Source organism: Lepidochelys kempii, chromosome 20 (genome assembly GCF_965140285.1).
Source record: "Lepidochelys kempii isolate rLepKem1 chromosome 20, rLepKem1.hap1, whole genome shotgun sequence".
NCBI classification, from domain to species: domain Eukaryota; kingdom Metazoa; phylum Chordata; order Testudines; family Cheloniidae; genus Lepidochelys; species Lepidochelys kempii.
Window position 1 is genome coordinate 2,290,396 of NC_136399.1, and position 26,428 is coordinate 2,316,823.

The following is a 26,428-nucleotide window of genomic DNA, read 5'->3' on the forward strand; positions in this document are numbered from 1 at the left end:
TCAGTCAGGGGTGACAGTAAAGAACAGAAGATATTCACTGGTGGGAGAGGATGTGGAGTGGATCACACAATCCCCTGCTTGTTCCTTCCCCACCTCCCAGAGGAGACAGGCTTCTTCAAATTGTATTTTAATTTAACAAAAGTGATAAGAAAGAGATACACAATCATCTTAAAAACCTCCGTGCTCAGCCCTCAGGACAAAGGAGGTGAACAGTGAATACACCCGACATCAAACACTCGCATGGCAATACAGGTCAGGAAGAGTGATTGATTGTCCAAGACTTATTTTTTTGCAAAACGTATTTAAGCGTCTTAAGGCAGCTCTGCCCCGCAGCAGCCCAAGCAGATGCGCTTCCAGCCAGTCCGCTTCCCCAAACCTCCACTAGCGCCGAGAGGCTGCAGAGCTACATCGACAGGAGCTCAGTTGCTCGGAGGCAGGGGGGAGAGGGAACGTGCCTACAACTCGGTTTCTGGCTCCCCCGGCGTGAACTGAGTTAGGCAGCCCTGGCAGCAGAGCCGCAGAAGCCACGCAAGCTCAGGGAGCAAAGAACAGAGCAAGCTGGCAGGTGAGACCAGGTAAGTGTCCTAGGGCGTGGCTGCTCAGCTCAAAGCAGCAGCTGCAGTGGTGAGCCTGTGGCTTTGTGTACAGGGAGGGAGTCCCCAGTGAAGGAGAGGCTCTGGTGTCTGCCACCGGCAAGCTTTACTCTACTCGCTCATGATGAAGAGACAAGCGAAGGAGGCTGACAGCCCAGCAGTAGACAGACTCCCCCGTAAACGTGAAGGGGTAAGGAGCAGCAAGGTGGCTGAGGCAGCTGCCCGAGAGGAGCCAACAAGAAGCCCCGAGCATACAGACCAAGGGACATTACAATGCTGGAGTTGCTTCATTTCCTGCCCCATGTGATCGCAGCTAGAACATGACTGGAGGAGGGGTATATTTCCAAGGCCCCTTAATGTACATTTTGGGGTCACCAAGGCACTACCAGCCAAGGTGTCCGTTGCAGCTGAGAACTAGAGAGAGCAAATCCCCAGCAGCCCGGTTCTCCATGAGTGTGAGCCAGGGTGGGTCTCCCTTGGGGAGAGCTTCCAGGTCAGGAGATTAAAAACGGGATGGCTCAGCTTGGAAAAGAGATGGGGGGTGACAGAGGTCTGTATAGTCATGACTGCCGGGAAGCAAGCGACTAGGGATGTGCTATTTACCCCTTCCCATAACAAACCAACCAGGCATCACCCAATGCCATTAACAGGCAGCAGGTTTAAAACCAACCATGGATCCCACAACACAGTCAACTTGTGGAACTCCTTGCCAGGGGATGTGGTGAAGGCCAAACAACTGGGTTCAAAAAAAGAATGAGTTACGTTCATGGGGAAGAGGTCCAACAATGGCTGTTAGCCAAGATGGGCAGAGACACAGCCCCACGTGCTCAGTGACCTTAAACCTCTGACAGCCAGATGCTGGACCTGGAAGACAGGCTGGATCTCTCAATGTTTGCCCTGTTCTGTTCACTCTCTCGGAAGCACTTGACACCTGCCCCTATCTGAAGGCAGGACACTGAGCTAGCGGGACCATTGATCTGACCCAGTCTGGCCGTTCTTATGATTAGCTCCCTTCCTGGCCCTTCCAAATGATCAGTTGTATGCGCAGCAGGACTACACGGCTTTACATTGTCCATTCATCCCTTGTGCACCAGTGACCGTGATTGGCCCTGTGTTAAATACAGCTTCCTCCTCCCACCACCTCCAAACCTAGAGCTAACGTCTGCCTGCTCAGCTCAAGGTAACCGAGCCCAGGAGAGGGGATGGGGCGCCCAGGAGAGGGGATGGCCACCTCTCCACAGCCCAGGTACAGCCCTGGTAGAAACAGTCCAAGCTGCCCCCCCACCTCAGAGGGAGCACAGCTTGCACCTCCTCAGGGGTCTGGTCAGGCCCTGCGGTCCTGCATACAATCATGCTGCCCTCTCTGAGGACACCACATTTGCACCCCCCATAGCTGGGATTTTTAGGGACATGGATGCACGTCTGCAAGGAACCAGCTAAAGACCCTTGATTCACTTCACGTAACACCCCCCAAATAGCCATGTGATGCTGAGACTCGCTCCCAGCTCAGTGGCCCTTAGAACCAGTTCACCAGAGGGAAAGAGCTCTGCAGCCCTGGTCCCCGCGTCGTTCAGTCCTGCTGCCCAGAGTTCACCCTGGGAAGAGGAATCAGGGTTTGCAGGTGAGTGACACCTGGGGGGAGAAACAGTTGACAGAGAAGCCAGCCAGGTGGTTCCCATCACACCCTTCAAATAATGAAAAGGGGCTCAAATAACAAAGCTCCTAGAGGAAGGCTGAGCTGGGAGGGCTTGTTTTAAGAGCTTAGTCTTGTCATTCTAAGGACGGTGATGAGGAAATACCTGCCCTCACCCTCTGTTCAGTGCGGCCTGCTCAGGCGTTAGTTAACCGACAGGCACCACAAACTACAGTTTAGTGTGTCCGACCCCAGCTTGGCCCCTGCTGGCTCATGTCACTTTGAGACAGTTTTGATAAATAAGGACGAGTGCCTGAGTTACTGTCCTAGTTTTCTTCCACTAGCCCGAAATCCAGCTTTAGCAGGGGCCAGGCCTCCTGCTTGTTATGTCCCCCTTTTTCACAGCTGCACAGTGGTGTCTATACACAAGTTGGGTGTGTAGAGAATACTCTTATGTAATCCTATGGGGGTTTAGTTTGCAGGGGATGGGTAATTGTAGAATATACACTCACCAGTTTAATCCTAAAGCAGAGCTTTCTGCTCACACCCACACAATTGTTTGTGTAGGCCCTACCCTAAATCCAATTCATTTTGGAAATTCAGCAGTGAAATGCCATAAACACCCTGACAAGGAAAACGAGTCTTACTTCCTGGAACAACTTAAAAATCAGCTTTACTCCAACTGGGGTTAGAGTAATTCCGCATCAGCTCTGTGAGCTGGGTGTATGTTAGCGACCGGAAGAGCAAACCTAAGGAGGTTACAGAAAGTGCCTACAGAAAGCCGAGGTGTAATACATGGAACGGACTGGCGCTGCCCAGGGAAGCGGGGGAAGCACTCCCGCAGCTGCTCTCAGGGATTGAGCTAGATTTATCACAAGGGGTTTGTACAGGGGATTAAACAGAGATATGTACAGACAAATAGGAACCGGCTGTTAGAACCCAAGACCAACCCTTCAGTAAGAGGCTGGACAGTTACAGACCCGTCTGACTGACTGCCAGGAGCTTGCCCAGCAGCAGACCAGGGTTTTGATGGGTTGGGGCTGGGCTTACAAACTTGACCTAGCTTCTTTGGAAAGCCTAGTCCCCGTATGTGAGCGGCTGGCCCCAGCCAGCATCCCTGTGAACAGTAAAGTCAATACTGGCTGCACAGATCAGAAGACTTGTGCAGACAGCATCTCACAACTGAGCTCCCAGAGCAACCCGCTGGGGAACCGCTCTCCCAAGTCTCAGGACTATGGCTGAGCCCAGCTGGCAGAAAAGGTGTCCATGGCCGGGAAGCAGGGCTGAGGGGGAATCAGCAACAAAAATCCGACGGGGGGGTCAGCATGAAGCAAGGGGCCAGCATGTGCTACCAGCACAGTGGGAACGGAGCCAGGCACAGCACAGGGAGCACCCACCCACGCCTCATTTCACCTCTGGGGCAGCAGGGCTCGGCAGAGAGCGCAGACAGATGCCCTGGCTCCAGGAGTAGGCATGGATAAGACCCTGCAAGAGTTAGACAAAGGGCTCAGTCTTGTCTGCCGGGGCCAAGGCTGGGCTGCTCTCTAGGAGCATTCTCCAGTCAGCTGAGCAAGCCGCCCTCCAGCACCGGGGTTCAACGCTTGGCGTGGTTCTTCTGGGGTGATGAGCTGTGCAGATGGGAGGGGTCAAGAATACCATCTGCTGCAGAAGCTTTAGAGGCCAAATTGCGATTCAGTTCTAAGGGATCCTGCTCAGTGCTGTGTGTGACCCATTACGGCTCCCTGCAGCTCTCGGAGGGCTGCAAGACGCAGACATCAATGGGCGGGGGAGTGAAGGGGAGCTGCGCATGAGAAATGGGGGGCAAGCGGAGGGAAGGGACATGGCTGCCTCCCAATGGATCCCAGATGTGGCCTTTATGGAAATGAAACATCCCCTGATTTTTAAAGTAACCCTGAAGAGATTCCATGGCTCTGTCCAGCTTCCCCACCCCCCAACTGCAGGGACACCCTCCTTCCACACACACTGGGCTGGTGTCTCCAGGGATCCTGCAGGGCACCCCCTGCTGGAGTTCTTTGGTATCACTGGGTCTGGTTCTTTACACTAGAAGTTAACGGCATCAGCCGGAAATTCCCCAAACGCCTGGTTGGCTTTTAAATATCTAAAGAAAAAAATAGATTCTTCTTCTTGTAAAGAGCCCTTTTAGTGCCCGACCTAGAGCCCGGGACGCGCCCAGCTGCCTGCTGGGACATACACAGGAGCTTTGTTTCCTGTCAGTGCTTGTGGCCTCCTGCCGGGCCAAGAGCAAAGCAGCCCCCACCCGGTTACTCTCCTGCACTGGCCATGCCGCTCCTCAGCGCTGGAAGGGACGGCGAACTTTCTTCCGCCTTTTCTGCTTTGAGTCCCCTTTTGGGGCTGCACTCTCTGTCTTCGGGGCTGAAGCAGAAGGAGCTGCTGCCTGGGGGTTGGGCATCTGCCCCGGGGTCCCCTGAAATACGCGGTTGAAGAAGTCCTGCAGGTCTGCAGCTGAGGCGGGGCTGCCTTCAGAGGCAGTTCTGGGGGAAAACAAGTGTTTATAGACACGACACTTACACATGTAGTTGGGTCTCAAGAGACAGTTCAGTGGGCTCTAGTGGTTACAGCAGGGAGTCAGGACTCCTAGGTTTGCATGGGCTAGGGGGTTAGAGCAGAGGGGTCGGTACTCAGGACTCCTGGGTTCTGTCCCCAACTCAGGGAGGCAGTGAGGGTCTAAGTGGGTTTGCAGGGGCTCCTGGGTTCTATTCCCAGCACTGTCATGGGCTCTCAAGTCACTCCACTCCTAGTCTCCTCGCCAGGGAAAGCACCCACACAGCAAGGGAGCTGTGAGGCTAAGGGGCCAGATCCTGCCAGGGGCTCAGTGACCTGCCCTCTGTTAATTTCAGCAGCATTGGATGGCACTTGGCAGGGGTGTCTGGGATCAGTGTGCTCCCGTGACCCTTCCACCCAATGGGGGAGGCAGCTGGAAACGCAGGATGGGTTGACAGAGCGACAGATGACGGATCGCTGGCCGGCGTTGGTTTAAAACGCATCTGCAAGGACCCGGGACGGGCGGGGAAGAATTCCTCCAACAGCCCACAGAAGGGGGGGGGATTTTTATCTATGCAGAATCACCTGTCCTCAGACCACATGGTTTAAAGCAGCAGTGCAGTACTCTGCCACAAGGGGGCAGTGCTCCAGAGCCCAGCAGTAGCACGATTAGGAAAGGGGGGAGCTTTGCTGACCCCAACAAGGAGACTCCCAGCGAACACTGAAAGAAAAGGAGGACTTGTGGCACCTTAGAGACTAACCAATTTATTTGAGCATAAGCATCCGATGAAGTGAGCTGTAGCTCACTAAAGCTTATGCTCAAATAAATTGGTTAGTCTCTAAGGTGCCACAAGTCCTCCTTTTCTTCTTGCGAATACAGACTAACACGGCTGTTACTCTGAAACCAGCGAACACTGAGTAACTCAGCTCCCTTCGGCCCTTTGATGGGGGGAAAGTGGAATGCCAGAGGGAACTTATGGCTGGCCACAGCTCCCCCAGAAGTGCTCAAGATTGGAGATTTGACCCATCCCCACCCACTCAGACCAAGGCGAGAGCATGAAGGAACCAGAACAGCATGCAGTACCAACCTCTGGCGTCCACCCAAGCCGGAGGTCCTTGATCCAAACGATATGTGATACGGGGCACGATGGGTGTCGGGAGAGATTCCAACCCGCTGACAGCCAGCCCACTCTGCAGACAGACAGGCAGGACACACCATCAGCCGGCAGGAGGAAGCAACCGCAGCCATCACACCTCCCGGCCTCCGGAGCACAGGAGCAATGACACAACCCAGGAAAAGCAGGAGAGAGCCGCACCCCCACCAAGGGCTGGCATCCTCCTCTCCAGCTGGGCTAGGGATCCTGAGGGGAAGGATTGCTAGTCCCTGAAACATTAGGAGCAGGGGACTGTTTAAACATGGTTCATCAGCCTGGTGTAACTGCAATTCAAGGGGCTGGCGAACAACTGGTCAGTTTCACGGTCTGGTTAGGCCGCACATCCTGGCCCCACGGACGCCTCCCGTACCTGTGATGTCATAGACTTTCCCATCCATCAGGGCGAAGTAGGTGATTTTCAGCCCCAGCATGCTTGATTCGGCCCAGAAGTCTCCCTCCTTGGCAGGGTGCAGCTTGCCACACTCCGCGCAGTAGCGAGCACTGAGCGGATCTCGGTCCATCTCGAACCTCCTAGAGCAGCAGGGAGATTGCCAAACGCTGTTAGAGTGGGGCCAGCTTTGCCATGTCCCGTCCCAGAGGGACGCGTCCTCCCTCCCACAGCACTCCAAATTCCCAGGATGCTCTAGGACAACCCGCACCACAGAACACTTGTGCTTAAGGAAGAAGCACAATGGTCTTAAGCGCAGCTAACTGGGAAAGCCAGGACATGAGCCCACCAGCTGCAGGACTGTCTGGCTGATCCATTCCGGCCGCCACGCAGGGCCAGACCCACTCCTGAGCTCCAGGCCCCAGGGAGGGGTAACGCTTGGTGCCCCAGGAGGAGGCAGGGCACCAGGGCTGCAAGCAGGGGGTTAAAGCAGTCACCGAACGCCAGCACCTACTTGTGCTTCCCCTGGCACTTGCTACACATCATGGTGTTCATGGCCTCTTTCAGGTCGTCCCGCAGCTTGGTGAGGAACTCATTCATGGATTTTGTCAGCTCACTTTCTGCCATCTGCTTGCTGCAATCACAACGGCATGGGGGTGAGTCACACCCCAGGCAGGGAGCCCACAGAAGGAACCGGCACAGGACAGCCTCTGCACCCAGCAGTCAGCCCACGCCCCTCCCTGCTGGGCTCAGCCCCCGTTGGCAGCAGGGCTGGCTTGCACGAGGTTCTTGCTGCAGCCAGCGTGGGGGCACACACCCTACCACCTCCCCAGGCCATCGCTGGCCAAGACGCGGCGTCAGGAGCCGGCAGAAGATTGGCACTCACAGCTCTAGGGAGGTTGCCACACCGGGCAGCCGGGCCTGGAGAGCCTCAGCTTCATTCCATCGGCCCAGGCCTGACCCCGCACCAAAGCCCCACCCACGCACCCCGTTCGCTCCTGTCACCTATGGCAGCTCCCCATTAACCCAGGCAGTAAGCTCCCTAGGACACATTTGTACAGCTCCTTGCACAACAGCGCCCGCACCCTGACCTGGGCCACCAGTGATCGCAGGCAAGAAGAGAAGAGCAGCCGGAGGGATTTCACTTATAATCGGACATCTCAAATTCCCACCTGCCAGTTCTCTGACAGAGACTCTGGCCCCCTAACAACGACTTCTAAAGGGTATTTAAGTATAGGAGGTTTCTCGGCTAAAGCCCTCGTGCTCTGCCTTTGCTCTCATGACCCACGGCTCATCAAAAGCCCTTGGTGCCTCACTCAGAAATTCCTGGCTGTGTCCTCCCAGCAAAGCACAGGAGCATCATCCACTCGGGCCTCAAAGCAACGTCTCACAGTGGCGAGTACCGGAAGAGGACCGGTCCCACTCAAGACACCCGTCCGAAGGTGCCATCCTTGCTCCCCCAGTCAGCAGGGGAAGTAACAGCCCCAGGGCAGGCCTGAAGCCAAAGTACAGACTTCGGTGGGCAGATCAGATCAGCAAGTCACGGTGGGGCTGAGCAGCACAGCCCAAGATCCCAGCCCACCTTCCTCCCCATCACCCGTCCCTCAGGTACACAGAGATGTGACGGAGGAGGCCATGTTCTCTAATCCGCCACCAGCAACTGCAGGCTCCCCTCCATCCCTCGCCCCCGTCCTGCCTTAGGGGGTGGGAAGGGGCCCCCAACTCACATCTCGTACTCTTTCCTCTTCTCCGGGTTGCTCACGATATCCCAGGCAGCTCGCAGCACCTTGAAGGCTTCCTCCGCCCGCGGATGCTCATTCTTGTCGGGATGAACCTGCAAAGCAAGACATGGGAACCTGAGACCACCAAGAGGCTCCTTCGGCGCTGACCTCGTCTGGTGCGAGGGGTCTGGCCGGGACGGAGCCCCCTCCAGGGACAGGACAGGACAGCACCGCCAGATGGGTCGGGGGAGGGGGAGAAAGAAGGAGTGGGTGCTACATGTCTTCAGACAAGGCCAAATGGGCCACTCTGGTCTGGCCAAGGCCAGGCTGCTGAGCCTCGGCCCCCACCTGTCGCTTCTTGTCTTCCTTCTCAGGCACCACAAGCAGAGCAGCAAAGGCAGGAGGGCTCCCCATCCCGGCCAGGGCAAAAAAGGGGGTGCCCAGCTGATGAGCTGGGGCAGAAGGGACAGCCAGCACCCAGGGGAGCCTCAAAGCCATCAAGCTCTCCCAGCGCGGCCTGCGCCACAACTCCACGGTGCTCACATGGCGACTCCAAGTGACAAAGCAGCATCAGTCCACTGCCCCTAGCCATCAGGGCCGGGAAGCACGCGAAGGCTGCCCTGCACCACGGCTTGTTAGAGGAACCCAGGAAAACAGGAAGAACATGGGGCAAAACATCAAGCAGAAGTTTCACTTTATAAAAGGACAGCAAAAGCCCAGCATCCCCCGCTGAGATACCAGGCAGCTCCGGGGACTAGAGTCAGTCAGCTGCTCAGTCCTGCAGCCCACGCCAGGCTCAGCACAAGCCTAACTCGGGAGCTGCTGCCAGTTATTAACACCGATCCCCATGCCTCTGGCCTAGCAGTGGACCCACCTTGCAGTGGAGGCCTTGCGGTGGACCCGCCAAAGCAAGGAATTCGCAGGAAGGAATCTGGGTCTCAGCCCAGCTCTGAAACAGACACGTTACGTGGCCTTTGGACAAGTCACCCTAACAGTGCGTGTCTCAGTTTACCCATCTGTAACATGGGGGCAGGGGATTAAGCGTATTGAGCCTCAGTGGGGAGAGGCTAGAGAAGAGTGGCTCACTCTCTCCCCGTACGAGGACAATGCAGCTCAAATGGAGTTCCTGCCTCATGTCCCCCTAGGTGCTCGGGTGCCATGGGGCTGGGTGCGATGTCCATCCCCCGCCACGCCAGGGTACACTCACCAGCACAGCCAGCTGACGATAGGCCTTCTTCAGCTCTGAGTCTGAAGCAGTCGCCTCCAGCCCCAGTACCTGAAAGGGGTTCAGCTCTTCCTCGGGCACGTCGGCCAGGGCCAGCAGCCGTGCCACCTCCTGGCTGGGCTGGTAGCGCCCCCCTGCGCTAAGATCCGGGCCAGTCGCAGCCGCTCCCAGCTCATCGGTCCTTAGCCCTTTGGCTGCCCCAAGCAGCCCTGGCCACTTTTGCAGCAAGTGTGACACGTACTTGCAAGTCCTGGTTTCTTTGAAGAGAGCCCAGGTTCTGCGGAGGAAGGGCGAGCCCAGGAGCGAGAGGAGCCAGGCCATGCTGCTGGTTCTGCCCAGCTTACCTACCCCAGCAAGAAGCAGGGACTTGGAGACTCGCCAGCATAGCCGCAGGCTGCCCAGGAGCAGCATGAGCACCAGGAAGAGCAGGGCACCCAGCATCCTGAGCAGCCGCCACAGCCAGTTCCCCCAGGAACCCAGCCACCGGGCTGCCTTCCCCGAGCTGCTCTTGGCCCGCTGGATCCACGTCCTCGTGCTGCCTTGGGCTAAGCCCAGGGCCCAGGCGTCGAGCTGACAGCACGAGTAGAGGAACCTCCCACCAGCTTCCACATACTCGCCGCACTCATGGGTGATGACCAGCACCAGCTTGATGAGCTTCTTGAAACAGGAGACGCAGACCCGGGCCAGCTCTTCCAGCTGCTTGGGGACCTCAGCTTTTAAGTGGCGCCGCCGGTCCACATGGCTCCTCTTCCTGGCCTGCTTGTGCTTCCCACCAGCCGGCACAGACCTACCCTCCCGCTTGGCATTCTCCTTCCCCTCCTCCTTGTCCTTCGTGCCAGAGCGATGCCTCTGGCGTCTCCCATTCTTCCTACCGCTGAGCAGCCTGCCAGAGCTGTACAGGTCCTCACTGGCCTTGGACACTCCGTCATCTTCCTCGTCTTCCTCCTGGCCCTGCGGCCATGGTGCTGAATCAGGACCAAAGGCTTCATCCTCAGCTGCAAGGGACTCCGAAGCCCAGCGCTGGCAAGTGAAGCTACACGAGCAATTCCCCTTCTCCAGGTAAGTCCTGGAGGGATCCAGACTCTCCCCCTGACAACTACAGGAACGTTCGTAACTGGACAGACAGGAGCCAGAGGCACTGTACTCAGTGAAGTGCAACAACCTGTCCCCTTCCAGCAACCCCATCGGTACTTGGTCGCAGCTTCCATTCCAACCAACATCCTCCCCTGTAGTGCAGGAAGTCCTCTGCTCTCCGCCTTCTGGAAAGCCCTGAGGGGGAGAATGGCCGGCCTCCTCCACCTTCCCTAGCCTCTCGGCTGATAGTTCAGCTAGCAATGTCTCACGTACACTAGGAGTCCCAGTAGCAGCTGGCCCCCGAGCCTCCATCGGTTCCAAGCCTTTGGCGGCTCTGTGGAGTTCTTTCGGCCAGCTTTGGCTTGGAGACATACGTTCTGGGCCTTAAGAACCGCAGCATTCTTGGAAGAACTGGCAGCCGTTAGGCCCAGTGCTTCCCAGATCCCCAAAACTTGAGAACAAGGATCTGTTATGCTCACAAAGGCTGGCACCTGGTGCACCCCTGCTCCGGGAGAGCTTGCCACTCCAGCAGCAGGAACTATCCAGTTTGGTTTCACACATCCCTCTTCCTCCAGAGATCTGCTTCTCTATTGCCTTGCCCCAAGAGCTGTCCTGGACCAGCAAGGGTTAAGTTACAACTGTCATTTTGTAGCCTTTGTCCTGCAAATTAAACAAAATAAAATAAAATCAAAGGCATCAAAACCAGGCTCAAGGCCAAGACACAGAGCATGAGGGATCAAAGGGCAGCCCTGGCTGTGAATCAAGAGTGGTCTCCAAGGCTTGTTCTCAAATCCACAGTCCATGCGACTGGACCTACCTTCTGACACACACTGAGAGCAGAGCGGACTGGGGGCCCCTGGAAGGGGAGACAGAGCTTCCCCCACCTCAACTCATTCGTAGCTCAGCAGCAGCCACCCAATAGCTGCTTGCGGCTGAGCCACTGAGATCAGCAGACGGTCGTAGTCCGGATCCCAGGTATTCAGATCTCAAAGATCTACCACCGCAAGTGCCAGTGAATTCCCCTCTCGCCCCACATGGGAAGCCGACGTGCTAGCCGTGGCGATACAGAACTTCCTTGCATGCAGCTTTCACCGGCACTTGGAGAGAAATCCACTGGCCAGTGCTTAAATCACCAGGTTTCCTGCCCTGGCCCCAAGAATCAGAAGTGACCCTCTGTGAGGCTGTTCCTGCAACCCAGCAGGGGTCAGTACAAAAGCACAGCCGTATAAGTGCCTATGAGGAAAAGAGATAGTAAAGCGCAGTCATTTGACTCTGGATTACAAACAACCCACACGAAATGGCAGAGTCCCAGTGAACCCACGCTCACTATTAGGACAAGCTTGAGCTCTCTTGCTTGGATTTAACCCTATCAATGGCCCTGAAATCCTTGCCCAAACCTTGACTAGCGAAACCAACCTAATCCAATTGGGTGGTGGCATCTCTGTACCAGACCCCTATTTCTAGAGGGCCTCTCACCAGGGTATCAGGGCTCTAGCTACTTCACATTCATCCTGCGTCAGTTTCCTGTTTTGCCAACTGCACTCAGATATCACACTGTCAGGCCCCAACAAGTGGTGAGATTGGCTTCAAAGCCGGGAGATTTCAAACAAAAAGCTTGGGGGGGGGGGGGAGCTTTTTATTTGCCTTGGGCTTAGGAAGCGGAAGGACAGAGCAGTGGTTAGAGCAGGAGCCTCGGACTTGGTCCCATTCACTGCAGGTGTCACTCGGCCTCCCTGTGCCTCGGACCCCCCCGTACAATGAGGATACCAGCACTGCCCAACCGCACCGGGCCACAGGCACCAGAGAGCGGGGGGCCGGGGGGATCAGACAGACCCGGCCAGGTCTTGGTCCTCTCCCCCACTGCGGGGCCTCAGCTCTGACAGGCTCCCCACATGCCAGGGGCAGGAGACAGGCGAGTCGGGGGGGGGGGGGGTCTGACAGCCCCACTCGCACCCCTCGGGCTGCTGGCTGAGGTGGGGGGGAAGGGAAGCTGCCAAACTCGCAGTGATGGGGGGGCACAAGGCCTCCGGGACCCTCCCCCCACGTCAGCGCCCGCTGAGACACCCCTCGCCTGGGCCCCCCACCACAGGGGGCAGCGACCCCCGCTCCACGGGTAGCACCATGAGAAGGGGGCTCAGCCTGGGGGGGGGAGGGGCTCCCCCCCGTGCGGAGTTGGGGGAAGACCAGGGGGGGAGGGGCAGGGGTTCCCCCCCCCGTGCGGAGTTGGGGGCAGACCGGGGGGGGAGGGGCAGGGGTTCCCCCCCCGTGCGGAGTTGGGGGCAGACCGGGGGGGGAGGGGCAGGGGTTCCCCCCCCGTGCGGAGTTGGGGGCAGACCGGGGGGGGAGGGGCAGGGGTTCCCCCCCCGTGCGGAGTTGGGGGCAGACCGGGGGGGGAGGGGCAGGGGTTCCCCCCCCGTGCGGAGTTGGGGGCAGACCGGGGGGGGAGGGGCAGGGGTTCCCCCCCCGTGCGGAGTTGGGGGCAGACCGGGGGGGGAGGGGCAGGGGTTCCCCCCCCGTGCGGAGTTGGGGGCAGACCGGGGGGGAGGGGCAGGGGTTCCCCCCCCGTGCGGAGTTGGGGGCAGACCGGGGGGGGGGAGGGGGAGGGGCAGGGGCTCCCCCCCCGTGCGGAGTTGGGGGCAGACCGGGGGGGGGGAGGGGGAGGGGCAGGGGCTCCCCCCCCGTGCGGAGTTGGGGGCAGACCGGGGGGGGGGGAGGGGGAGGGGCAGGGGCTCCCCCCCGTCCGGAGTTGGGGGCAGACCGGGGGGGGGGAGGGGCAGGGGCTCCCCCCCGTGCGGAGTTGGGGGCAGACCGGGGGGGGGAGGGGCAGGGGCTCCCCCCCGTGCGGAGTTGGGGGCAGACCGGGGGGGGGAGGGGCAGGGGCTCCCCCCCGTGCGGAGTGGGGGGCAGACCGGGGGGGGAGGGGGAGGGGCAGGGGCTCCCCCCCGTGCGGAGTTGGGGGCAGACCGGGGGGGGGAGGGGCAGGGGTTCCCCCCCCGTGCGGAGTTGGGGGCAGACCGGGGGGGAGGGGAACTCACCTGCTCCCGGTGCCCGGGGGGGGTGTCCTCCTCCTCTTGCCCCCCCGGGTCCGCCTCTCTCCCCACTTCCGCCTTCCGCCCGCCTGTGACCGCGGCAGCTTCCACTTCCGGGGCAGAGGGCGGGGCTTCCCCTTAAAGGGCCAGCGCCCCAGGAGCCCTCTGCGGTTCTGCGCCTTGTGCTGAGCGCGTCGGGCCTCAGCCTGGGACAGAGGCAGCGGGTTTGAATCGGGCCCCAGCTTGGCCCCGGGCCCCATTCCCCGCCCCCCCGAGCCAGCCAGTCCCCCCACAACGCTCCATCACCCTGGGCACTGCCCAGCCCCCTCCGCAGAAAGAGGTTCCAGAGAGACGGAGCCGGGACTTCTGGGATCTATTCCCGCTCTGCCCCGGCCTGCTGGGTGACCTGCGCAGGTCACGACCCCGCTCAGTGCCTCGGTTTCCCCACCTGTAAAGCGGGGACCATGACTCTGTAACACACCACGAGACCCCCTGGTCAGCAGAGCTCAGTGGGGCAGAGGCGATCTCCTTGTTCCAGGTCTGTGCCCCACCTGGCACAAGGGAGCTACCAGTGCCTGACCGGCGCTCCCACGACACGAAATGGGTGTTTCTGCTTGGAGAGCCCCCGATGAGAAGCATCAGCCCTTTCTCCAGCAGAAAGCGGCGTGTGCCTTCGAACCCCACTCCAGCCTGCTGGCAGGGAGGCAGCACCCACGGCTATTTCGGTTGGCTCAGGGAAGGGGGAAGCAGATCTGCACCGGGTGGCACGGCACTCCAAGACTAGGCGCTGGAACTGGGGGTGCTGGGGAGCTACCGCACCCCCTGGTTTGAAGAGGTTTCCATCATATGCAGGATTCACAGTTTGGTTCAATGGTTCTCAGCACCCCCACGGTACGAATGATTCCAGCCCCCTGATTCCGAGTGCGACTCCCGAGTGACTGCTGGTGGCCCCTGTAACCCAGGGAGGCAGAGACAGCCCTCGGGAGAGTCCCGGAGGCTTCGCAGCTGGATCACGGGCAAGACAACCTGATGGAGGGGTAGGAGCAGTCGTCTAGGCTGCTAGGACTGTAACAGGGTTTACAAGGGAGCTGGACACATTCATGGAGGTGAAGTCCATTAATGGCTATGAGCCAGGATGGGTAAGGAAGGGTGTCCCTGGCCTCTGTTTGTCAGAGGGGGGAGACAGAGGGCAGGAGAGAGATCACTGATCATTACCTGTTAGGTTCACTCCCTCCGGGGCCCCTGGCACTGGCCACTGTCGGCAGACAGGACACTGGGCTGGATGGACCTTTGGTCTGACCCCGTCTGGCCGTTCTTAGGTTCTTATTCCCACACATGCGCCCCCCCACACAGCTGGGGCCAAACTTCTCCCCGGTGTAACTCCACCGGGGCCAACTGAGTTACACTGGGTATGAATTTGGCCCATGATCCCACACAGGTTCAGACTGGGGCCTTCCAGTCTCCCAGCTGCCCCTTTCCTCCAACCCTTTGGGACTTTCCTTCCGAGCCCCTGAGAAGATAAAGTCCAGATCTTGACCTCGGCTGTCCCACTGTAAATCCACAGTATCTCCATTGGAGCCGATCTGGATTTACACCCATGTAAACAGGACCAGGAACTAGCCCTACAATTGGATGTGGATAGGGGCACCGAGGCTTTGGGCTGGCTCGTACCTCCTAGGTCAATCCCCTCCAGAGATGTGAGTCCTGGAGCCAGTGGGTCCTTTCCCACCATGTGACCTTAATTAACCAACCTCAGTTCCTATTGTTTCCATTGGATACAGTCTTCTTCCTTTCTACCATAATGTGCATCCCACTGCTACCTGCTGTTAAACAGACGGAGTGCTCCACCCCAGAGACAGCTGCAATTCCCTCCTGGGTAGCTGATCCCTGTTCATTGTTGCTGTGCACTGGTAAGTAGCTACCATGCTCCACCCCAGGGACAGCTGCATTTCAGTGTTGGACAGCTGAACCCTGGGAAGTGTTGCTGTCCTGGGCGAGGCGCTTGCCATCTGAACTGTGTAAATCATGTTAGGCTCCCGCATGAGAAGGGCTAAACAAAGAAAGATGGTATCAGGGGTTCTCTGTGTTTCCTTAGCACAGGGGCAGTCACCAGGCAGCCTGCGGGCCAAATCCAGCGTGCCAGGCACGTGTGACCAAACCCCAACTTCTTCTCATTTACCTACTGCCATGGTTGTTCTTTTTGCATCATTTTCTCTGGAGTCTGGACCTTGAAAAAAGATAATTGGCCCCCCTGGTCTTAGCAGCGTCTTTCCAAGGGCAGCGACTAGCTTCGCCCGCGTTAACGCCGGCTCTGCCCCCCTCCGCCAGGTGGGGCCACTACGCCCCTGGGTCTCCAGGCCGGGACGAGTGGGGCACTAGGGCTGTGCCTAGGTGAGGCAGCAACTCAGTAGCAGAGCCCGGCCCTCGCCATGTGAGAAAGAATCTGACTTCTAGAACTGGGCCTAGGACCCCACTCCCCTCCCAGAGCTGGGGCGAGAACCCAGGAGTCCTGGCTCCCAGTCCTAGGGACCAATCCACTAGACCCCACTCCCCACCCAGAGCTGGGGCGAGAACCAAGGAGTCCTGGCTCCCAGTCCCATGGACCAATCCACTAGACCCCACTCCCCACCCAGAGCTGGGGAGAGAACCCAGGAGTCCTGGCTCCCAGTCCCATGGACCAATCCACTAGACCCCACTCCCCACCCAGAGCTGGGGCGAGAACCCAGGAGTCCTGCTCCGAGTCCCACTGCACTAACCTCCCCCTGTGGTGGCCAGAGGACATTGCTGACCCTGTTGCTAGCATGTGCAGCCCTCCTGGGGGTGCCGGGCCCTGGCAGCTCAATGCGGGAGGAGGCTGCCCATCACTATGAAGGTGGAGCAGGCATTGGGGAGGCCCCTAAGGCTGCCCCAGCCCCTCTGCCAGGAGGTGCCCGCTGCCTGGCTCTGGCTGACGCAGTGGCTGTGGGCTCGGCTGGCGGATCATGTGCTGTGCTCCCTCGACCTCGGCGCTGGGGAGACACAAAGCTCCCTCTGTCTCCAGTGTCGGGGCCTGAGAGCTTCCACTGTGCCATGGAGGAAGGAGGGGGCGGGAGGGGGGAGGGGTGCTGTTCTGCATTGTTCCAAGACACGGCGTCCCCCGTGGCCTCCCGCTCCCACAAGGGCTGGGGCGTGAGAGACAGCGAGACCGAGGACTGCGTTAGACCGAGGTCTGTCAGTCCAGGCTCCTGGGTTCTATTCCGAGCGTCCCCACTCTGTGCCTCAGTTTCCCCACAGGTAACATAGAAAAAATGACATTGACATGCCTCTCTCAGTCCTGATCCAGCCCTGGGCTCCCACACCTCACCCCTGCAACTGCTCTGCCGGTGCCCCTCACTCCCAATCCGCAGCCCCCTGCTCTCCCAGCCCTGGGCTCCCCCCCAGCTCTGCCGGTGCCCCTCAACCCTGACCCACAGCCCTCTGCTAGCCCGGCCCTGGACTCCCCCCACCAGCCCGGAGATCTGCAATGCACCTTGCACCTGATCCACTCAGAGCCAAACAGACAGTCCCTTCACATCCTGGCTGCAATCCTGGGCGGGAGGGCAGGGCAGGGTGCACTGGGCGAGGGATCAGCTCTGAAGCGGGGGGAGCGAGGCGGGTGGCAGCCTGCTTGGGGGAACCCCAGGGCCACGGGGCCCCAGGAGCGTGGCTCTGCCACGTGCTTGGCAAAGCTCTGACCCTGACCCCCCAGGTGTGGCTAATAGAGATAGCTCCGGGCAGCTGGTGCTTCGTGTTCCTGCCCCTCTCGCATGCTGGGGGGGAGGGACACCCGTGCCAGCCCCACACTTCACCAGTGGGCAAGGGGCTGCCCTGGCCCAACTCCCCTATTCCGCAGCCCCCTGCCCCTCGTCCGCAGGAGCCAAGCCCAGGCCTGGAGGGCTGGTCGCAGCGGGTCCTAGTCACTTCCTGGGCCTGCCCCCTGCCCCTTCCCCCCACTCAAGCAGCGCTCTCTAACTCCAAAGGAGGCAGGCTTGTGGGGCGATGAGTGAGGTGTTTTCAGCGGAACCCAGGCGTCCGGGGATCCCATAAGGAGGAAGATGAGATCCATCTGCTCCCCAGGCCTGGACGGCAAAGAGACTCCTGGTGTCTCTGTCCCGTGGATGCCAGCTAGCGCCCTGCTGGCCCTGTGGGATCCTGGCACTGCGCTGGCGGGGAGGCCGGGTCAGGGCTGGCCCAGCTGGCTGGGGAGAGGGTGAGAAAATCCGGCTGCCAAGAGCCAGGCTTTGGCCGCAGCTCAGGCTCCCACAGGCTCCTGGCTCCTGTGAATGGGCCGGGTGCTTCTCTGCAGCTCTCCCTGGCACCGGCACCGGGCAGGGAGGGCACCGGGATGGCAGGGGGGGGAATGGGCAGGCTGGGGGAAAGGGCTGGGGCAACACAGACCAGGGGAGTAACCTGCCTCTGGGAAAACGAGGCGGGGGGCAGGATCAGGGGGATGGGGGGCACCCAGGTGTGTTGGGGGAGATGGGCAGCTCCCAGGGCGGTGTTGGGGCATGGTCACTCCTGGGACTGGACCTACTGCCCCAGGGCCACTAAGGCCCCTCCAGGCCAGGCCAGGGAGGGAGCTGGTCTCCCCGGGGCTCAGTGGTTGCTGGGGCTGGGGCAGAGGCAGGGCCTGGGGGCAGGTTCCGGTGACTGTTGGTTGTTGCTGGCACCATCTGTCCCCACAGCTGAAGCTGGGTCAGAGCAGATTGCAATGGGGGAGGGGTGTCTGGGAGTCAGGACTCCTGGGTTCTACCCTCAGCTCAGGGGGGGCTGGGAGCCAGGACGCCTGGGTTCTATTGCACAGTGCTCTTGTTCCCATTATAGCCAGGGAAGGAGCAAGGGGGCTGCTTGACCCCGCGAGGCCCTCCCCTCCCCACAGGACAGAGGGACCCCTCTGCTGCAGCCCAGCTGGCGTCTGGCTGGTTGCTGGGACGCTGGCGTGGCTTCAGGCACCTGCTTGGGCCCGTGGCCAGCAACTGCAAGCCCCCAGGGAGAGGCCGGGCCGCCCAGGAACGGGGCCAGGGCAGCGCCGCATTCCAGGGAGGGAAGCTGAAAGGGCCCAGCTCCACCTGCAGCTAAACCAGGTCAGTCACCACTCGGTGTAGTGTAGGCACGGCCAGGAGCCCTGACTCCAGCGTCCCCTGCCCTCGCCACTAGACCCCACTGCCCTATAGCCAGGATAGAACCCAGGCGTCCTGACTCCAGCGTCCCCTGCCCTCGCCACTAGACCCCACTGCCCTATAGCCAGGATAGAACCCAGGCGTCCTGACTCCAGCGTCCCCTGCCCTCGCCGCTAGACCCCACTGCCCTATAGCCAGGATAGAACCCAGGCGTCCTGACTCCAGCGTCCCCTGCCCTCGCCGCTAGACCCCACTGCCCTATAGCCAGGATAGAACCCAGGCGTCCTGACTCCAGCGTCCCCTGCCCTCGCCGCTAGACCCCACTGCCCTATAGCCAGGATAGAACCCAGGCGTCCTGACTCCAGCGTCCCCTGCCCTCGCCACTAGACCCCACTGCCCTATAGCCAGGATAGAACCCAGGCGTCCTGACTCCAGCGTCCCCTGCCCTCGCCGCTAGACCCCACTGCCCTATAGCCAGGATAGAACCCAGGCGTCCTGACTCCCCGGGCCCCAAGGCGCCGGTGTCCTGGGGGCAGAGGGCAGGCAGCTGGGCTGAGGAGCCAGAGTCCAGGCTTGGCCACGGGGGAAGTGACAGGCCTAATTACCTGGCTCTGGACATCCTGGGCTAAGGCCCCGTCCGTGGGACGCTGGCTCCAGGCCGCGGGGGCCTTTGCCCGGGCGACAGCGACGGGGCCAGGATCAGAGCCCGGGGCACCGCGCTCCAACCACCAGACAACGCTGCCCGCTGAAAGGTTTGGATTCCCGGTTCTGCCTAGGGCCCCGCGTTAACGCAAGATGGGCCCTGCCCCGTGGCCTTTGCAGTCCTGCCCAAGGGGAACCGAGCCCGGACTCCAGCCCAGCCAGACCCACCCTGGGGCTGGGGTCCGGGAGCAGGAGCCTGGGGAGCCGGGGCTGGGCGTGAGGGGCTGGGCCCCGGGCAGCGCCCTTGGGTCCGACGGGCCCCTGGAGCCCTGTGGCCCCTGGGAGCCCCCCCAGCTCGCCCCTTTCCCGGCCAGAGCCTCCAGCTGGAAGCATCCGGGACCCGCACCCAGCGAGCGGCGGGGGCCTCCCGGGGGGGGACGCCGGAGCCGCCCCAGCAGTGGCCCCTCCCTGCCGCTCTCCCCGGACCGGGGGGGGGGGAGGCTCGGCCCCCTGGGTCCCCCCGACCCCGCCCCCTGCCCCGGCCACGCGGTTTGCGGCCGCCCGCGGCTGATGTCACCCCGCAGCTGCTGCCGGACGGAGCCGTTGGCGGAGTTTAATCCGGAGCCGGACCGGAGCGGGCCGGGCTCGGGGGGCCCGGGCTGGCGGCGCTTTGCGGCCCCTTCCTGGGACTCGCCCCGCAACAAAAGGACCGAGCTGGGATGCGCCGCTAGCCGCGGAGCGCGGGGCCCTTCCCGGGCAGCCCGGCCGGCGGTGAGTGCTGGGGGGCCGGCCGGGGCCGGGGGGCCGGCCGGGGCTGGGGGGCCGGGGCCGGGGGGCCGGCCGGGGCTGGGGGGCCGGCCGGGGCCGGGGCTGGGGGGCCGGTGGTGAGTGCTGGGGGGCCGGGGCCGGGGGGCCGGCGGTGAGTGCTGGGGGGCCGGCCGGGGCCGGGGCTGGGGGGCCGGCCGGGGCCGGGGCTGGGGGGCCGGCGGTGAGTGCTGGGGGGCCGGGGCCGGCCGGGGCTGGGGGGCCGGCGGTGAGTGCTGGGGGGCCGGGGCCGGCCGGGGCTGGGGGGCCGGCGGTGAGTGCTGGGGGGCCGGCCGGGGCCGGGGGGCCGGGGCTGGGGGGCCGGCCGGGGCCGGGGGGCCGGCGGTGAGTGCTGGGGGGCCGGGGGCTGCCCGGGGCGCTTCGGAGAAGTTTGGGGAGCGGTCGGGTGCCCGGGGGGGTCGGTGACTCCCCCCGCTCTGCCCCCGGCTCGCACCGGGAGGCGAGACCCGGCTCTGGGGCCCCCGCGGGAGGTTTACAGCAAAACAAAGTATCGAGAGAGCGATGGGGGGGGGCCCGAGACCCCTCAAACTTTTAAACAATCCCTGAGTATCGGGAACCCCCCCCCGTGTCCCGTCCCCCGGCTCCCGGACCGAGCCTCCCCCCACCCCTGTGTCCTCGTCGGTCCCCGACCAAGCCCCGCACCCCTGTGCCCCCCGGGCTCCCAGACCAAGTCCCCCCGCCCCGTGGGCTCCCGAGCCGAGCCCAGCCCCTGTGCGCTCCCCAGCTCCCAGACCGACCCCCCCATCTGTGCCCCCCACTATTCAGCCTTGTCTCCCTCGCTCCCAGCATTTCCCTGGTCCCGTGGCCCCCAAGCCCCTCTGGCCAGGAGCCTCATCCCCCTCCCGCCGGCCCTGTGCAGGGTGCCCAGAGGGGGCTGGGCTGGTGTCCCTGAGCCTCTGAGGGCAGCATGTAGGGTGCCAGTCCTGACACAGAAGTTGTGCCCCAGAATCTCAGCCCTGCCCCCCCGGGCGGTCTGCCGGTGCCCCTCACTCCCGACCCGCAGCCCCCTGCGCTCCCAGCCCTGGGCTCCCCCCTTCCCCAGCTCTGCCGGTGCCCCTCACTCCCGACCCGCAGCCCCCTGCGCTCCCAGCCCTGGACTCCCCCCCGAGCTCTGCCGGTGCCCCTCACTCCCGACCTGCAGCCCCCGCTCTCCCCACTACAGAATGGTACAGGATGGTTCACAGAACGGGTCCCATTTGCTGGCATTTTGGTCTGTTGTGGAATTTCTCTGTCTCCTTGGTTTAACCCCTTTCCATTAAATCCTACAGGCCTTTCTCCGAAGAGCAGTGATCCCCCCTCGCTCACAGGTACCCACCTGGGCTCTGCAGGGCTAGTGCACAAAACCTGAGTCCTTGGGCCTGGCCCTCCCAGTCCTGCTCCAGGTTACTAGTGAAATGAGTTTAGTCCCGTCTATGTCCCCACTGGTTTTTGTGTCTCCTAAACTACCTCACTGTCGGGTGCCTCTGCAGCCAGAGAGAGCTGGGGCTGCGGGGCGGGAGTGAGGGGCATGGGCAGAGCTGGGGGTTGGGGGGGAGCCCAGGGCTGGGCTGCAAGTCAGGAGTGAGGAGCATCAGCAAAGCTGGGAGGAGCCCGGGATGGGCTAGCAGGGGGCTAAGGGTCAGGAGTGAGGGGCACTGGCAGGTCTGGCTGCAGCAGAGCAGGGCTCTGGGGTGTCATAAGGCCCCTATAGCCCCATCAGGGGGAACCCTGGGATGTGGGGGCTCAGGGCCCTCCTGCCCCCCCTCCCCCAGCTGGGAGGGACTGACTCTTTCCCCTCTGGGTGATTAATGATCGAGAGAAGCACAGCCCATCCCCCACCCCAGCTCTGGCCCCAAGGAAGGTGGGGCCCTTTTGCTCCTGGCGCCCTGGGGAGGGGGTTCATCAGGATTCATGCGGGGGGGGGGATGACTGTGGGCTGGGATCAAATAACAGGGCCCCCTTCATGCAGGAGGCCGCCTGCTCCACGCCCCCACTCCCCTCCCAGCTGGGAGGCCGCCTGCCACCCCATGTCCCCTCTGTCTCTCCAAACCCCGCCTGGCTGAGAGCCCTGCCATTTTGGCACACCCCCATGGAGAGATTAAACCCCTGCAGGGAGAGGAGCCCCATTCCACAGAAGGGGAAACTGAGGCATGGAACTAGGGAAACGGCTTGCCAAGCAGAACCCAGTGTGGGGGGACTCTCCTGATACCCCCAGCAGGGCAGGCGGGTAATGGGGAGCTGAGAAAGGCCCCATGCTGCTCACAGGCTCTGTCTCCCCTGGCTGTGGGGGGCCGGCCCAGTTCCCACATCGGGTTCTGACAGGACGATGCCTGAGACCCTGTCCCCAGAGGGAGAGGCTGCCAGCCCCTGGATTTTGCAGGATTCCCTCATTTTGGGGGTGGATGGGTCTGAGAGCAGCAAGTCATGGACATTAGCTGGGGAGGTGAACCCTTGGTGGGGGGCTTTAGGGCAGGTGGGAGAAAGCTGGGGGGAGGGTGGCTGTAGGGAATGAGAGGGGGGTGTCTTCCAGGGAGCTGTGGGGCCAGCAAGGGTGCAAGTGGGAAGCAGTGGGGATGGGTGCAGTACGAGCACCCAGGGGAGATCCCCCTTGTGCTTCTCTGATTCCCCACCCCATGCTCGCCACGCCCCGAGGAGAGGCTGCCAGATGTGTCCCTGTGTCCTGGCTCTGGAGCAGCCGCCAGATGTTGGGGGGGAGGGGCTGGCGTTTTGCGTGTTGATTCCAGCTGTTGGGGGGAAATTAGTCATCTTTTCCATGCCTGGGTCGTGTGAAGAGATTAGCCTCTCCTGGGCAGGAGGATGGGGGGCGGGGAATGGATCAGACCCCGGGAAGGGGGTGCTCAGGGGAGATCTGGGCCGAGAGGGTGGGGGTTAGAGGGAGGGGGTGGGGCGGGGCGGGGGAGGAGAGGTGCGGGGTTGACGTGACTGGCTCTGGCTGCACAGGGGGGTCGGGGGAAGCCAGGAGCTCAGCCCTAGAGATCTGTGACCCCTCCGAACACCAGGCGCCCCCCCACAGGTTCGCTGTGTGGATGGCTGCAGGGCCCTGGCTCCCACCCAGCATGGAGCCCGACCTCCTGCCCCTCGTCCTGACAGCCGAGCCCTGGGGCTTTAACCAGCAGGCCACGGAGCTGGGGCCGGGCGCCCCCGGCCTGGAACCCTGCAGCCTGGAGCTGGAGCGTCGCTACCAGGCCGTGCCCGCCGCCGTCTGCGCCCTCTGCTGCCTCTTCGGCGTCATCTACAGCTGCTTCGGTGAGCGGGCGGCAGGGGCTCATGTGGGGCTGGATCCTGTGGAGCTCCCCCCAACTTCCACTGCTGCCCCTCACTCCCGACCCGCAGCCCCCGGCTAGCCCAGCCCTGCCGGTGCCCCTCACTCCCGACCCGCAGCCCCCGGCTAGCCCAGCCCTGCCGGTGCCCCTCACTCCCGACCCGCAGCCCCCGGCTAGCCCAGCCCTGGGCTCCCCCCAGGTCTGCCAGTGCCCTTCACTCCTGACCCGCAGCCCCTGCTGCCCCAGCTCTGGGCTCCCCACTTCCCCAGCTCTGCCCGTGACCCGCCCTCCTGACCCACAGGCCCCCCCCATCTCCTGCCAGGGGGAGGGATAGCTCAGTGGTTTGAGCATTGGCCTACTAAACCCAGGGTTGTGAGTTCAATCCTTGAGGGGGCCATTTAGGGATCTGGGGCAAAAATTGGGGATTGGCCCTGCTTTGAGCAGGGGTTGGACTAGATACCTCCTGAGGTCCCTTCCAACCTTGATATTCTATGATTCCTACACACACCCGGAGCCCCTGCCCCATGCGCTGGGTCCTGCTAACCTCTCCCCCTCCCCCCCGGCCCCACTTCCCAGGTTACCGCTGCTTCAAAGCCATCATGTTCCTGTCGGGGCTTCTCTTCGGCTCCCTGGTCATCTTCCTGCTGTGCTACAAGGAGCGAGTCCTGGAGACGCAGCTGAGCCTGGAAGTGAGCGCGGGCATCGCGCTGGGCATCGGGGCACTGTGCGGGCTGGTCACCATGCTGGTGCACAGCGTGGGGCTCTTCATGACGGGGCTGCTGCTGGGGCTGCTGCTGGCCACGGCCGCCCTGGTGGCCACCGAGCCGCTCTACCAGCCGCAGAGCCTGTGGGTGCCCGTGGGCAGCCTGCTGGGGCTGGCGCTGCTCTGTGCCCTGCTGGCCCTGCGCTGGCAGAAGCCGCTCACCGTGCTGTCCACGGCCGTCTTCGGGGCCGCCGTCATCGTGGTCTGCGTGGACTATTTCGTGGAGCTGCTGGCCCTGCTGCACCACGTCTACGACCGGCTGCGCCTGGCGCCCTCCTCCCCACTCTGCTGGCACAGCTGGGCCGTGCTGGGGCTCTGGCCGGCCCTCAGCCTCCTGGGCCTCCTGCTGCAGTGGAAACTGACGGCCGGGGGCTACTCGCATGCGGACGGTGAGCGGGGGACAGAGGGGCAGCGGGGGGGCAGGGATGGAGCATGAGTGGGGGTCCTGTGGGTGGGACCCGGGGCTGCAGGGCAGGGGCAGAGCAGGGGTGCTGGGAGGCAGTGAGCCAGCCTGGGGGTGGGGTAAGGGGCACAGGGGTGGCGACCTCCTTTACCCCTGGCTCTTTTCTCCCACCTCCGCAAGCTGTATTGAGACCCCCTTCCTGGAGGGGCTGGGAGCCAGGACTCCTGGCTTCTCTCCCTGGCTCTGCGAGGGGAGTGGGGTCTGGTGGGTTAGAGCCCAGGGAGGGTGGGGTCGGGGGAGGGAATCAGGACTCCTGAGTTCTATTCCCAGCCACTGACCCTCTCTTGAGTAATTCCCTCACCTGGCCGTACCTCAGTTTCCCTGCCACACTGAAGGAGCGAGCCCCAGCTGGTCCAGTGCTTCCCACATATGGGGCCTGGTGCGGAGTGGGGGGGCAGCGCAGAGCGGGGGGGGTGCAGAGCAGGGGGGCCCTGGCGCAGAGCCAGGGGGCCCGGTGGGGGGGCCGGCGCGGAGGCTCACGCTGACTCACCCTCCCAGTGATCATCAGCCGGCGGCAGCAGCGGTTGCAGCTGCTGCGGATCCGGCAGAGGGAGGCCAAGAAGCGGCAGAGCCTCCCCCCGCAGGAGGGCAGCTACCGGCGCAAGCCCAACCCCGTCAAGCGCTACGCGGGCGACGTCCTGGCGCCGGTAAGTGGGGAGCCCCCTTCTCTCCTTCCCCGGAGCGATCACGGAGCCCTGCTCCCTTGTCAGAGGCCGAATAGCTCAGCTGGGATCCACGTTATACTTGGCTGCCATGCTCTGCCCCAGAGCCAGCTGGATTTGGGCAGGGGAGAGGCCCAGGCCGTCTGTAAGGGGTAGGAATGGGGATGCCGCACGTCCAGTGTATGGGGTGAATGCTGGGCTCTCCTGCCTAGCCAGGGGTTGGGGTCCTGGCGCCGTGGGATGAAGGGGGATCTTCGTCCGCGGTGGGTGGGAGGCAGTGGGCCCCCCTCAGGGCGCACCCTGTGTTGACCTGTCCCCTCCGCGCACCCAGAGCTACATCCAGAGCCTGCGGGATCGCCAGCTGGGCACCGGCACTGCCCACACCATCCTCGACCTGGACTACGACTGTGGCTCCACCGTGCCCCTGACGGCCCCCACGCCCGGCGGGCGCCTCTGACGGGGGCAGGGGCTTCACTTCATTCCACTTGTGCCTTAGGGGTGGAGGCGGCAGTGGTGGGGGGAAGGCAGGGGGACCGTTTTGCTGGTGACACTTGACCCTCCCTCGCCCCTCCTGGCGCCCTCTCCCCAGTCCAGCAGCTGCGCTGCCCACGTGGCCTGGGCACCTGCCCGCCTGCCCCTTTAAATATTCAAAGCAGCTGCCTTCCCTTGCCCCTATTGGCCTGTCCAGAGGGGAGGCGGGGCTCCGGGGCCCACAGCTGGTTCCGTTCGACCAGTGTCAGGTTGGGGACCCTCCTCTGGGCCCCCCTATAACGTCCAGAGTTTCAGAGTCCCCTGTTCCCCCCCCCCCCGGCACTGCTGCCCATTGCTGGGGGGTTCTGCCTTGGGGCCGAGTTAAATCTCTCCCAAGGCCGGGTGGGGCCGGTGGGGGCTGCACAGGGAGCGCCCAGGCTCGGGGCACTGGAGCCATCGGAAACACCCTGCAAGGGGGGCGTCCCAGCGTGGTGGGGCCCAGATCCCCGCCCCGGCCTGCGAGGATGCCAGCTGGAGCCCGGCCCCGCTAACTCTTCTCGCAGTACTTTGCTTTTGTACTTTTGTAACCCGCGGGCTCTGGCACTGGCCATGGGGGTGGGGGGGCCTGGCCCCACATCTCAGCCCTGGCTCCAGGGGGGAGCCGGTCCCCGTTTATACGCTATGTACTGTACAGGGGGGGCCCATTAAACTGCCTTACGGAGCGGATCTGGCCGCCTGGCTCCGTGTGTCTGTCTGCAGGGTGTCCTCCAGGCTGCGAGCCCTGGGGGCGCCGGTTCTGCCCCCTTCGGCAGGACCCCAGGGGCCAAGCAGCTCAGGGCTGGGGTTTGCCACTGCAGGGGG

The 26,428-nt window shown here is 62.6% G+C and overlaps 2 protein-coding genes across 3 annotated transcripts; one reads left to right on the top strand and one right to left on the bottom strand.

Annotated features, from left to right (window-relative positions):
- Positions 1-111: 111 nt before the first annotated feature.
- DNAJC14 (DnaJ heat shock protein family (Hsp40) member C14) lies at positions 112-13,539 on the bottom strand. 2 transcript variants are annotated; one of them, XM_073319409.2, is made up of 8 exons: positions 13,347-13,539; positions 11,129-11,544; positions 9,220-10,971; positions 8,019-8,125; positions 6,806-6,925; positions 6,274-6,434; positions 5,838-5,940; positions 112-4,739 (listed from the first exon to the last, which is right to left on the bottom strand). In XM_073319409.2, exons 3-8 carry the CDS (start codon positions 10,681-10,683, stop codon positions 4,538-4,540), a joined length of 2,157 nt encoding a protein of 718 aa, XP_073175510.1. In that variant the 5' UTR covers positions 10,684-10,971; positions 11,129-11,544; positions 13,347-13,539; the 3' UTR covers positions 112-4,537. The 2 variants fall into 2 exon arrangements, with proteins under 2 accessions (XP_073175510.1, XP_073175511.1); XM_073319410.2 differs by lacking the exon at positions 11,129-11,544.
- On the top strand, positions 13,474-26,293 carry LOC140901128 (transmembrane protein 198). Its single transcript, XM_078849624.1, has 7 exons — positions 13,474-16,613; positions 18,183-19,915; positions 21,214-21,252; positions 22,945-23,191; positions 23,785-24,360; positions 24,933-25,081; positions 25,428-26,293. Exons 2-7 carry the CDS (start codon positions 19,274-19,276, stop codon positions 25,551-25,553), a joined length of 1,779 nt encoding a protein of 592 aa, XP_078705750.1. The 5' UTR covers positions 13,474-16,613; positions 18,183-19,273; the 3' UTR covers positions 25,554-26,293.
- Positions 26,294-26,428: the final 135 nt, after the last annotated feature.